At 39.9% G+C, this 13692-nt stretch overlaps 3 protein-coding genes across 4 annotated transcripts; all 3 read left to right on the forward strand.

The window, feature by feature from the left end:
- On the forward strand, window positions 1-6157 carry prps1b (phosphoribosyl pyrophosphate synthetase 1B). Of its 2 annotated transcripts, none has more exons than XM_058063840.1 (7): window positions 1-330; window positions 689-878; window positions 1273-1371; window positions 3612-3736; window positions 3872-4045; window positions 4118-4277; window positions 5580-6157. In XM_058063840.1, exons 1-7 carry the CDS (start codon window positions 209-211, stop codon window positions 5670-5672), a joined length of 963 nt encoding a protein of 320 aa, XP_057919823.1. In that variant the 5' UTR covers window positions 1-208; the 3' UTR covers window positions 5673-6157. The 2 variants fall into 2 exon arrangements, with proteins under 2 accessions (XP_057919823.1, XP_057919824.1); XM_058063841.1 differs by having other exon boundaries at window positions 2-330; window positions 689-872.
- A 737-nt stretch (window positions 6158-6894) lies between these two features.
- Window positions 6895-8368, forward strand: LOC131110484 (solute carrier family 25 member 53-like). Its single transcript, XM_058063656.1, has 2 exons — window positions 6895-7127; window positions 7262-8368. Exon 2 carries the CDS (start codon window positions 7269-7271, stop codon window positions 8139-8141), a length of 873 nt encoding a protein of 290 aa, XP_057919639.1. The 5' UTR covers window positions 6895-7127; window positions 7262-7268; the 3' UTR covers window positions 8142-8368.
- A 1377-nt stretch (window positions 8369-9745) lies between these two features.
- On the forward strand, window positions 9746-10964 carry tmsb1 (thymosin beta 1). The gene is made up of 3 exons (XM_058063422.1): window positions 9746-9872; window positions 10299-10421; window positions 10526-10964. The coding sequence occupies exons 2-3, from the start codon at window positions 10319-10321 to the stop codon at window positions 10570-10572; spliced, it is 150 nt and encodes a 49-aa protein (XP_057919405.1). The 5' UTR covers window positions 9746-9872; window positions 10299-10318; the 3' UTR covers window positions 10573-10964.
- The last annotated feature ends 2728 nt before the right edge of the window (window positions 10965-13692 follow it).

A 13692-nucleotide genomic window follows, 5' to 3' on the forward strand; every position in this document is an offset into this window, starting at 1 on the left:
TAAGTGAAAGCGTGTGCGGCGCACGGCGAGGAAGAAGAGCCGCATGCGTGATGTGTGGTTGTGTAGAGGTGGCTAGGTCGTACGCGGTGGTCCTAGGTAATAGTAGCCAGACAACGGTTCGATTGCCGTCTTGGACTTTTTGACTCTTACAACGCAGGGGGGGACAAAACAAAGCTACCGACGTCTCAACGCCCTGGACAGCAGCAAAATGCCGAATATCAAAATATTTAGTGGTAGCTCACACCCAGACCTGTCTCAAAAGATAGCAGACCGCCTGGGACTGGAGTTGGGGAAGGTTGTAACTAAGAAATTTAGCAACCAAGAAACATGGTGAGTGTATTGTTGCTTTAGCTTCTTTAAAAAACAAAGTAAAAACAAGCAACGGGCTAGCTAACTGCGCCAATGTAGCCTAGCTAAACGTATCCAACGTGAAACGTGACGTCACGCTGAAATTGCCGCGCATGTCTTGGATCTCTTGCTGTTATTATGCCTGCAAATTCATGTATTATGTCTAAAAAAAAAGCTATAAGCATCCCTTTTTTGTTATTTTATAACCAAGCTCTCCACCTTTTAACCCAGAGTCGCAGCACATTTGACACCTTTTATTTATTCTTCTCCCTCCCTCTTGTGTGTTTTGTTAGCTCTTTGCTGCTAAGTGCTGTTTGTTTTGTCACCCCCGCCTCTACAGCGTGGAGATAGGAGAGAGTGTACGTGGAGAGGACGTCTATATCGTTCAAAGTGGCTGTGGGGAGATAAATGATAATTTGATGGAGCTCCTAATCATGATCAACGCCTGCAAAATAGCCTCTGCCTCCAGAGTTACAGCTGTCATCCCTTGCTTTCCATATGCCCGCCAGGACAAGAAGGACAAGGTGGGGGTGAGGGACATGTCTAATTATCTCTGTCATGCTGTTTGCCATCCAACATCATGACGAGAAGCCTCTGGCCATGTCCATGCACTGCTTTTTTTTGTTTTGCTCTTCTCATCCCTCCATATTTCATAGTCCACTGCCTGAAATCCTGTTACTTCAATATTAAAATATATTTTGGACATTTTGTTTAATGTACCGTATAACCTTTGACACCCACCATCGCATCCGGGACACCACATTGCTTGTATTACTGCAGGTGATTATTTCTCAGACATTATTATAGTGGTGTGATGTTTAGAAAAAGATGTCTAATCTCCAAGTTGAGTCCTATTTTTAGCCTCAAGTCACGTTTGCCACCAGACTTATTCCATGTGACTTAACAGATGCATTTTCATCACAGAGCCGAGCTCCCATCTCTGCCAAGCTGGTGGCCAACATGTTGTCTGTGTCAGGTGCAGACCACATCATCACTATGGACTTACACGCCTCGCAGATACAGGTGAATATTTGCAACACTGCAACAAAGGTGTGGTTTGTTTTTACTTCGGCAGAAGACCACTCGGGGTTTAATCACTTCAGCATACAATCGGAATTAGTGCTTGTCTTACTGGTGGCTAATAATATACCCGAGACAAGAACTGTGTGTGTTTCTAGGTATCATGTTTGCGGAACTATTGCTGTTCAAAATGTTTTAAAGCGCTATAATTAGCTGCTCTGCTCCAACCACACAGATCTGTACCAAAACATTACATTATTTGTGCATATTTGCAGTGTGAATGCAAGGGGATTAAGGGTAATGTCTCCACTGGTCACAATGAAGGTGGACATCACTGAAATGCAGAATTCTTCTTACCACAGTTAATTGGTTCCAGACCCGATCGCGTTACGTGTATATCCTCAAAGTAAGATTCAATGTTCATTCATTCATTCATTTTCTACCGCTTTTCCTCATGAGGGTCGCGGGGGTGCTGGAGCCTATCCCAGCTGTCTTCGGGCGAGAGGCGGGGTACACCCTGGACTGGTCGCCAGCCAATCACAGGGCACATATAGACAAACAACCATTCACACTCACATTCATACCTATGGACAATTTGGAGTCGTCAATTAACCTAGCATGTTTTTGGAATGTGGGAGGAAACCGGAGTACCCGGAGAAAACCCACGCAGATTCAATGTTAATAAACAGAATATTTTCTGACAATACTTTAGCACAGTGTTTTTCAACCTTTTTTTAGCCACGGCACGTTTTTTACATTGGAAAAATCTTGTGGCACACCACTAACCAAAAATGTTACAAAATGTCACTATGACATCACACGTGCATCAATAAGTCTATCGGAGGAACAAGGTAGGTGTTGCCACACGGACCAATATTACATTGCTCTGCCAGTCTTTACACCACAGACACTCCACAGTAGCCACGTTTTTACATGACCAGTTTTTCTCTTTCCGAATGACCTTTCGGGAAACAATGGTATCCATACAAAGGAATATTCCGATCTCTTGTCTACTTGCGCCGTGAAAATCAAACAGAATATAGTCAATGGGTCATGTGCGGTAAAACGTAAACATCAACATCACGTGATACCGACTTCTTTGAGTTTTTCTTTCACTTGTTGGAGTAACTCCGTATTGTCAGTTTTTCGTCTGTCTTGAAATTTAGTTTAAATAAAAAAAAACTTTGTTTAGCAGTCCAGTGCCGATTGCTGGCCTCCATTTTTAAAACTGAAGAACGTCTGGATCTGCGTGTTACGTCATATCTGAGCATGCGCTGAAAGAACGCGCCCGGGCTAAATTTAAACAGGAAAAGATCAAATTCAATCTTGCTAATATTTTTATAATTAAACTCAGGACATGTTTTATATAGATATATATTTTATTTTTTAATAAAACTGGACTTGTGAATAAAGTATAGAAGGGTTTAGATTCTGTTTCACAGGTGGCGCTAATGCATACGAAAGCTGCTTGCCAACCGCCAATAAAGTACAATGTATTTGCTGTAAAGTTGTGCTTCAAACGGAGAGAAGTACAAGAAGTCAAACATACCACTTCTACACGTATTGGGCGGTCTTTATTGTTTTTACTATCATGGCTGACCAGAATACTACATATGACTTGTCTGTCAATATTTCTTGACTGTTAGGCTATAATCAACCATAAAAGAGTGATCATATTACACGCTAACGATCGATTTCTGCGCGCAGCCAGCAGAGTTATCTTAGTTTACCACAGCATGCTGGTGTGGGTTGTGTCTGTGTTCGACTCAGGCTGTATTAGTGTGTTTGCAGTGTTGTTTTATAGCGTTTTGGAATGCCCGCTTACAAATGTGTAAGTTCTGAGTGAAATAAGGACAAAAGCTACAGCAGCAGGGACGCACTTTTATGTCTGCACGTCCAAGCTTGTTCCACTTAAGAGTCAAGAGACAAGCTCAACACACACACTTCTGGTCTTCACAATAAGCAACAAGTAACTTGTGCAAACATAATAAAAGTTAATTTTTAGTTAATCCATGTAATCGATATCAACAGAGCTCACTAATTTTTGTGAGTTACCTAGTAGGGATCGACCGATATGTTTTTTTTTTTTTGGGGCCGATACCGATTTTTTCCTATCACCCTTAGCCTTGTACCTAGTCCTAGTTGTGACATACCTGTGCATGCTCAAACTGAACACTTTTTAGCACACATGCATTACCTCCATGCCTACATCTGAAATGAGACCCCTTCCAATTATCTTTTAGGGATTCTTTGACATCCCCGTCGATAACCTGTATGCAGAACCCGCCGTGTTAAAATGGATTAAAGAGAACATACCCGAGTGGAAGAACTGTACCATCGTCTCACCGGATGCTGGAGGAGCAAAGAGGTAAACAGACCATTGAGACAAGGTGCTCCAGACTTGCAATTTAGAATCTAAGGAGATGATGATGATGATGATGAGGCTATATCTGTGGAGTGATTTCTTGGCTGTAACGCTGCTACTTTTTCATTCTTTGTGCAGGGTCACCTCCATCGCTGACAGGTTAAATGTGGACTTTGCCCTGATTCACAAGGAACGGAAAAAGGCAAACGAGGTTGACCGCATGGTTCTGGTCGGGGACGTGACCGGTCGGGTCGCCATTCTTGTCGATGACATGGCAGACACATGTGGGACAATCTGCCACGCCGCCGACAAGTAAGCATCAAGCAAACAACCTCAGAACGATACATGTGATCTCATACTAAACTAATAGTTTTTGTGTTTTAGGTTGATTTCTGCTGGTGCTACAAAAGTCTACGCCATTTTGACCCATGGCATCTTCTCCGGACCCGCCATCTCGCGCATCAACAACGCTTGCTTTGAAGCAGTTGTGGTTACAAATACGATTCCCCAGGAAGAGAAAATGAGGCATTGTCCCAAAATACAAGTAAGTCATTCTTTTGCAGTGGTTCTCAAACCTTTTTCTGTCAATTCTGGTTGTCATATTGTTGCAAAAGCAAGTTTGTGGTTATGTCAAAATCATCCCCCTTTTTATGTAGCTAACAAAATGCACAAATAGAGGAAAACAATGAAAAATCCCTTTTGGCTTTCTTATGTTGTAGCAATATTGTCCAGCAACTTACTAATAGTGATACAGGCAGCAGCGTTCTACTGGAATGGAATGGAATGGAATGGAATGGCCTTTAGTCATTATACAAGATGTACAACGAGATTGGAGAGCTTCTCCTTTCAGTGCAGTAGTCAAGTTTAAAAAAACAAACAAAAGAAGTATATAAAAGTAGAGTAAAAAAGACAATTTAACAAGATATATATACAAGATAGCCAAAATACGTATATACATAGTATTGCGCAGGAGCAGACATATTGCAGATATATTGATTTTAGTGCAATTATAAATGGGTCATAGTGCAAATAATGACTGGTAAAGTCACATATGAGTGTATTGTATTGGGTTGTTAAATAAATAAATATGATTGAGGTAGTAACAGAGGCAGTGATGGAAATATTGCACATTTGCATTATGCTAATGACCGGGTACGTTGTATCTCTGAGTTCAGGGTGGTGGTGGCTCTTGGCTCTGTAGTCATCTTGGGAGCCACGGTGTAACAGGATTTATTTTTGCATTCATCCTGCAGAAAACGGCATAAATTAACCCCATGCAGAATTTCCTACCAAAGAAAAAAGATGGCGTCACACTCCACAGTGAGAGAACAATTCATGGAAAGGAAGGCAATCTTGTTGCATTTTAGGGTGAATGTAGAGTCCCAACACACCTGAAGATACACAGGTTGCGTAGGAAGCAGGCGTTAGCCAACCAAGTGTTCAAAAAGAGTTCATTCATTAGTTTATTTAGATAACGTTTCGGTCTATTTGACCTTCATCAGACATATTTTCCCCATCCCGGCCCTGCACACATATATGTATGTCCCTGATGGGTGCAGGCGACCAATCCGGGGACAATCCGGGACCTGTTTTGATGAGTACCGCCTGTGGAAGGGCAATAACAGGTGTACAGATTTTAACATATGAAAAAAAATTTTTTTATACATAATTCAATTCAAACATAGCACATAAACACATGTACAAATAAGGGCATTCATGCCAATGATTTAAAAACAGTTTTATGAAAAAAAAAATTTAGGGTAAAAATTCAAGCTGGTTATTTCTGTCCATCGCAATTAAAGCTCTAACATTCAACAATTAATTTTTTTTATTATTTTATTTTCAGGTTATCGACATCTCCATGATCCTCGCAGAGGCCATCCGTAGAACTCACAACGGCGAATCTGTATCGTACCTCTTCAGCCATGTCCCATTGTAACGCCGTCCACTGTCGAGCCCAAAAAAAAAAAAATACATGGAGCGACATCCCCACACTCACAACAACAACCATTAGTGAAGCTCTCCTACCAACTCCACTTACTGTGGGATATGGGGGGGGTGGTCTGTTACCTTCACTTTGTACATTGTCTCCCACGACCGGGGGCACCAAATGAGCTCCCAGTTGAGGCAAGCGTATTTATTGTTCTTTGATTAAGTGTCTACTGTGCACTTTGTCCGCTTCTCATAACCTGTAGAGATCTTATAACGAACGAGAGACCTCAAGCGTGCCATCCGAGATCTCAGGAAGGAGAATTCCGTGGAATAGAAAGCTGTTACAAAGAGGATGTTTTCATGTATCCATCTGAATGTGTAAACATTAGTTTATGGTGCCACCACAAGCTCCACTAAACACCGAATGCCTCAAGAGTTTGAACTTGCTACTAATTTTATTTTTAGGGTGTTTCATGTAAAAAAAAATAATAACACGCAATAAACAACATGTGAGCGTTTCAACTCTTGAGGCACCCATTCTTTAGTGGCGTTATGTTTTATGACATTTTTGTTTTTATTAGCTCGGGGTCTCTGCAGATTGGAGAAACGATACCTGCTAAGTAACCCTGCTCACCCCAACCCTTTTCATTTTTTGTTTTGGGATTATGTATCGTTTTAATGCCAAACTATAACGTTTACTTTTTGAGTAGGCACCATTTATCTTGGTACGTGTTTTTAATAAAACTGATTGGAATCCGAAACAGATGTCTTTTTCATGTGTGCTGCACAGATGTGCCAAACTGACTGAATATTCATTTATATTTATAGTTATATTTTAAAGAAAATAGTAGGGATATGTGTCATTTGTTTTACTTCTGATTAAACCTCTTTAAATATTAAACCTTTAGTTTATTGCTGAATTAAGTGTAGTAATTGTGTTAAGATTAGCATTAAAAAATACATTTATTGAGTCAGCATTTGTTTGGCTACAAAGATTTAAAACAAATGTAACCAGTAATAATTCGCGATTTAAATTAGTTTTCTTCTTTTTTCACAAAATATACCTCGACTTCCGGCACTTCTCCAAATCATTAGTCTTCAAGACACTGAGACACGCCCGAGCTGTTGATTGACAGAACAGAACACCCAATCCCTGACTACATGACGTATTTGGTCTCCACCAATAGTTATTCTAAAGTGGGCGGGACAATGCTTGCTAAGCGCACTGCATCCTGTTATCTAGAAGCGGCGACTTATTTACTCGTCCTGATGACAACCGGACACTTTTGGGTTGTTATTCTGAATGAAAATAGAGGAAAATGTTGACATGTGTAGAAAGCTAACGATAATATCCGTGTCGGATGTATTTTTTTAGAGTTTAAATTGAGAAATCACAAAAAAAAAATGGTGCTGTCATTGTGGCTTGACTCTGCTTTTGTTTACAGTATTGGCATTTGACTGAGTAAGTACAATTCTTATTCATTTTAGTGTGATGTGTGATTTTTTTTATTGATTTTTTTTTATTCCCACATTCGACTGTTCATGTTCAGAATAAGGGTGAGGCACTTGATGTTGATTTATGATGTCATTTTCCAGCTGAAGAATGACCAGACTTCCCAACCCTGCACAAGATGAAGAGCGCCTTAGGGACTCGAAGGCACGTTTCCAAAGCTACCTCCACGGTGGAACCTCAAGCCTGCTCTCCACTCTTATTGTCTTCCCTGTCTACAAGACTGTTTTTCGCCAACAAATCCACAACATTCAGGTTCACCGAGCTGTCGATCAACTCCGCAAGGAAGGCCTTCTGAAGCTATACAGAGGTGTGACGCCGCCATTATTGATGAGGACACTTAGTGGGACGCTTCTCTTTGGTTTGCAGGATACATTCCTTCGCTTGCTGTCTTTGCCGTCCTTCAGCGTCATACCCCACTCATTTCTTCCGTCTGTGGCGGGCCTCGGTGTAGGAATAGTCGAAGCGATAGTCTTTACTCCATTTGAGCGTGTTCAGAATGTATTGCAGAGTGGCCACAATGACCGCCATTTACCGACTCTAAAGAGTGTTCTCATGAAACTGAAGGCACAAAGGATCTCGTCCGGGTTCTACCGCGCCTTCTTACCTATTGCAACCCGAAACGCTCTCGGTAGCGCTCTTTACTTTGGCTTAAAGGGACCCCTGAGTGCCGCTGTAGCCGGGCAGGGGCTCTCACCGTTAGCGTCCTCCTTCATATCAGGGACCTTGACCTCCATGGCAATTAGCTTGACCTTGTACCCGCTATCTGTACTGGTCGCGAACATGCAAGTCGGGGTGCAAGCAGAGCCGAAAGGGGTCACGGCCTGTTGGAGGATGCTGTGGAACTCCCGACAAAGGAGTGTGGTTTTACTGTACCGTGGGGGTGCACTGGTTATTCTGAGATCATGTATCACTTGGGGAATCACCACAGCCATTTATGACAGGCAACAAAAGTCCTCCAGTTGATACATCGAGATGTTAGAAATGCAAGATTGTGCCGCAATGTAAGCAGAATGAAAGAATGGGTGAATCAAACTTTTGATCGAGCATTAATTCTGTAAAAAAAAAAATAGGTCAAACAACAATCATCATGAATCATAACACAATTCATGACACTGTGTTTTGCTTTTTATGATAACCCAGAGATCAATAAATGGAACTTGTTGTACACTCTAAAAGTAATTCAGAGTATCTGTTGACACCACTTGATTTAATACATAAATGCAATGTAAAAAAAAATGTAATTAATTGATTTAGATCAGGGGTCTCAAACTCAATTTACCTGGGGGCCACTGGAGCTAGGGTCTGGGCAAGGCTGGGCCGCATCAGGTTTTCCAAAAAAAAACAACAAAAAACACATTTATTAAAAACAGAAAAATATACAAACTTTTTCAGTGCTTTGGTTCCAATTTTCTACAATAAAACCTCTGATAAAACATTCCACTGTTCTCAAATATCTTAATTTTTATTTTCTGCACAAAATAAGATGAAAAATAAATAAACAAATCAAGAATAAAGAAAATCAATCAATCAGTAATAAATATAATAATAATAATAATAAAACGGCAAATAATAAAAACTTAAGAAACCACATATAGTTGGTGGGTAGACAAATTATTTTTTTCAGATTAAAATGAACAAAGCATTATTAGAGCCCTGTAGACATGACAAAACACGACTATAGTCACATTTATACTCTTTTTATTTACAACATATTGCGCAACTGCAGGGTCTTGAGACACATGCTAACTCGCAAACTAGAAAGCTAGCGACCTAAACGGTAGCCTTCAAGTTATTTCCTTTAAACTTAAATAGCCAAAAACTTACCACTTCCACACGGATAGGGAGGATAACTATTAACAGTTATTTAACCTTTAACATGAACATTAATCAAACGTAATAATTTTTTCTGGGTACATGATACCATACAGCATCCATATCAAACTTGCGCGGGCCGCACTAACATTAAACTTTCATATCAAGGCGGGGGCCTCGAACTAGTGTCCTGCGGGCCACATTTGGCCCACGGGCCGTGTGTTTGAGACCCCTGATTTAGATAAACACAAGAAGGCATGGCTACTTGGATATAATAATAATAATATGTGCAATACAATTCACAACACAATTTTATTTTAAAATGTTACTTCCCAATGGATGGAAAAAATGGCTTATTTTTTAACACAACTATAAACAATAAATCCAATCTAAGGTAAAATGCTCATTTTGTCATGATTACATGTCTACTAGATGTGTGTAGAAACGTCATTAAATAATATTACACCAATTAATATTAAACCAGGCATCTTTCTTTCTGTATATTTGTATCGTTTTTTTATTTTTTACTATTTGGGTGGGGTGTATTTTGCACAGATATGCTATACCCCAACTTGTCCACTAGATGTCAATATATCACAAATAACCGCCACACCCAAATAGGATTTACAGCTCAGTGTTGCTCATTGCCAAAACACAGCCTTCACGCGTACATGCTAGTAGGCGGGACCGTATGTGCATTAGCCAATTGAATTGCTTCCTGTAAGCTTTGCTAGCCAATGGGAATCCGAGGCATAGGTGTGCTGGATGGTTTCCCGTACAAAGGGGGTGTGTTGCGCCTATTTATTAAGCCGTTTTTGCTTCCTGATCCCACACACTCATCTTACCTGCGGAACACGTTCACACTGCGCACCTCTGCACCAGGTAAAAAATATATACTCTTTGTGTATATACTTTTGTTGTTAATGCACAAGATTAAACTGTAATGTTTCCTTTTTTGATGACACCAGCAGTGTTCTGCTTTACTTTACATAATTTGCTGTAATGCAGTTTTATTTTATTTACCTATGATGTCTTTTTTGGATAAGGGCAATGCTATAATAACAAAGTGATCCATGTTGCAATCATAATAAAGGTAATGAAATGTTTTTTTAGACTTGCGTAACTTCAGGGTTCATTACAGTGCAGGTATGTTAACCGGGGTGGGGTTTGGCGAGTCTACCTGTTTGGGCCTGTAGCGACCACACCTTTTTTTGTGGTTAAAAAAAATTCAATTGTATCAGCAATGATGAAGCAACATACTGCCAGTTAATTGAATGTGTTTGTTTATCTTCTTATTTGTTTTTTCAGTGCTTGGAAAAAAAAACATAATGGGTGACAACAACCCTGTCACTGATGAAGTGGTGTCGTTTGACAAATGTAAGCTAAAGAAGACCATCACTTCAGAGAAGAACAAACTTCCGACTACTGCGGGTAGATTTTCTTGTTTTCTGTTCCCGTGTTGCATGCAAATATGCAATATTTTGTTTGTTTGTATCTGCTTTGTCCCCATTTATGATACTCTTTTTTTTTTTTAGACATTGAAGCGGAAAAGAAAGTGATTCAAGAGGAATGTAGTAAATGAATCTGCCCTTCATCAACCCTGGCTTCCGCTCCGCCGATGTATATCTTTCCATCTTCTGCCACTGTTGCCATGTGCCAATATGAGCCAAACATATATATACCACCCAATGTGTTTTATTGTTGTGTTTTCAAAAAAAAAACATCATTTAGAAAGAATCAGACAAAAAAAAAGCAGGAAATGTGCATTAATTTGAATTAGTGTGAGTAGCGCCATTTGGAAATATTACGAAAAAAAATCGCATCAAACATAATATTTTTGTAACTTGTTAAAATTAGCCTTACTGTTCTGCAATAAATTCCCAATGTTTCTTTCTATTGACATGCAATTTGACAAACTTTAAAAAGTGTCAAAAAAAAGATATGCATGTAAAATAAATGATTTGTGAAATGAAATGCTTTTGCTTTTTTTTTTTTAAAGTGACATGAACATGTTCCAATAAAGCAGTGTTTCTTAAAAAGTGGGGCGGAACCCCCCCTGGGGGGTTTTGTGTGGAACTGTCAAGAGGCTTTCGTTTTAATGCAGCATCTACATGTACAATTTGACTCTTGAATATACTGAAAAATATTATGAAAAATGAATAAATATTCATGGTACTTTGATCGATCGACTAATACTTGCTTTAAAACGCAGATTCCCTTTTGCCGATCAACACCCCCCTGTTGCATCATTCGGAACAAACCGACTTCCTGTCTTTGTGACACTTTAGATTAGATTAGTGCGGCATTTCGGGGCGAGGAATACTGTACACTAATGTACAATGTATACTGTAAACATTATGTCCCGGGAAAAGGATGAGTTACAGTATTATTGTCAGTATTGTATGGTAATGGTAATGGTTTAATTTCATTTGAACATGCATCAGATTACAATTGAATGCATCACATAATCAGTTCACAGTTCCACATGTCCAAAAGGAGTAGGAAGAAGCAAAGCTTATTAAATCCTACCCCCCCCCCCCCATCTGGTACTTTTACCATCTGAAACTCTTACATTTGTTCACTTCCTGCTTTCCTAATATGGTAATGGTTTTATTGCATTTGAAAATGCATCAGATTACAGTTCCACATGTCCAAAAGGAGTAGGAAGAAGCAAAGCTGATTAAATCCTACCCCTCCATCTGGTACTTTTACAATCAGTAACTGTTACATTTGTTCACTTCCTGCTTTCTATATAAGGTTTTTTTTAAATAATATCACAGTAATTGGAATGAAAAACTTGTTACAATTTTACAAAAATGAGTAGTAGCTCTTGGCTGTTTTCATTTAGTAAAAGTCGCTCTCACAAGAAAAAACCTTGGTGGCCCCTAATATAGTCAGTAGTACTCCTATCTACAATGTTTACACTGCATGTATGTGATCGCTATTATTACATACAAACATATAATGCTGTTTTGTAGTCCTATTATTTGTCTGTCCATCCCATTCTTCCATCAACTCTGAATCCCAGACATTACTTCCTGTTCGCCGACCACTCAGCTCCACGAGGGTCCACATTTATAGCGACACACACAGGCACTCTTACGATGTATACCAGGGGTCTCAAACACACGGCCCGCAGGCCAAATGTGGCCCGCAGGACACTGGTTTGAGGCCCCCGCCTTGATATGAAAGTTAATGTTAGTGCGGCCCACGCAAGTTTGATATGGATGCTGTATGGTATCATGTACCCAGAAAAAATTATTACGTTTGATTAATGTTCATGTTAAAGGTTAAATAACTGTTAATAGTTATCCTCCCTATCTGTGTGGAAGTGGTAAGTTTTTGGCTATTTAAGTTTAAAGGAAATAACTTGAAGGCTACCGTTTAGGTCGCTAGCTCTCTAGTTTGTGAGTTAGCATGTGTCTCAAGACCCTGCAGTTGCGCAATATGTTGTAAATAAAAAGAGTATAAATGTGACTATAGTCGTGTTTTGTCATGTCTACAGGGCTCTAATAATGCTTTGTTCATTTTAATCTGAAAAAAATAATTTGTCTACCCACAAACTATGTCTATAGGGGTGTTATGTCATATTTGAGAGCTCTAATTATGTTCATTCATTCATTAATTTTCTACCGCTTTTCCTCACGAGGGTCGCGGGGGTGCTGGAGCCTATCCCAGCTGTCTCCGGGCAAGAGGCAGGGTACACCCTGAACTGGTGGCCAGCCAATCACAGGGCACATATAGACAAACAACCATTCACACTCACATTCATACCTATGGACAATTTGGAGTCGCTAATTAACCTAGCATGTTTTTGGAATGTGGGAGGAAACCGGAGTACCCGGAGAAAACCCACGCATGCACGGGGAGAACATGCAAACTCCACACAGAGATAGCCGAGGGTGGAATTGAATACTGGTCTCCTAGCTGTGAGGTCTTCTCGCTAACCACTCGACCACCGTGCCGCCCTTCTAATTATGTTAAAAAAATATATTCAGAAAGTCACAAACAGCTTTTTTTCTGCTCTAACTACAAAAACAAATAATTTATAGATACTTTTTTGTTTGTAAGAATGAATCCTGCATTTTTGGGGCGCAAACAAAAGCCAACTATCAGATCTACAACAGGTCCAAGCCTGCTGCAGTAGAGGGAGTTGGTCTTTCACCTTTTTTTTTGGCTGCAAGTGTTATGCATGAGTGTATTATTAATGCAAGCAATGTCTGGACTCCTCTGTGATACCACAAGATTACCTCAGAGTGAGAGTGAACATGCCCTGGAAAGCCAATGAGGGAAAATGTATCAACTAGTCAGGCATGTTGTGTTTCATTCGATTTCCTTCAGATGGTGAGAACTGTGTTTTTCCACAACAGGCTTGCAGAAACATGCTCACGTTGCAGCAAGTGATCGTAAATATGCAGTACTGAAGAAGTGACTTGGGTTATGATGCAATACCTACCTATTTTATTTGTAAACATCATCTATGATAACTCGTTAATGTTTTTGATTTGTGTCACGTACAAATCAAATACTGAAAAATGAAGTGCTCATTTTAAGGCTGCCATTGCGAAGCTTCCTGTTTCAATTGAAGGAATGTCTTTCCTTGAGTCTGGTGCCTATAGACCACACGGCCAGCACTGACATGCACGATACCGCCCACCTTTTTGCAGCTAGTACAGCTTCGGTTATTCTAGCAGGACATTTT

This window comes from Doryrhamphus excisus, chromosome 23 (genome assembly GCF_030265055.1).
Source record: "Doryrhamphus excisus isolate RoL2022-K1 chromosome 23, RoL_Dexc_1.0, whole genome shotgun sequence".
NCBI lineage: Eukaryota > Metazoa > Chordata > Actinopteri > Syngnathiformes > Syngnathidae > Doryrhamphus > Doryrhamphus excisus.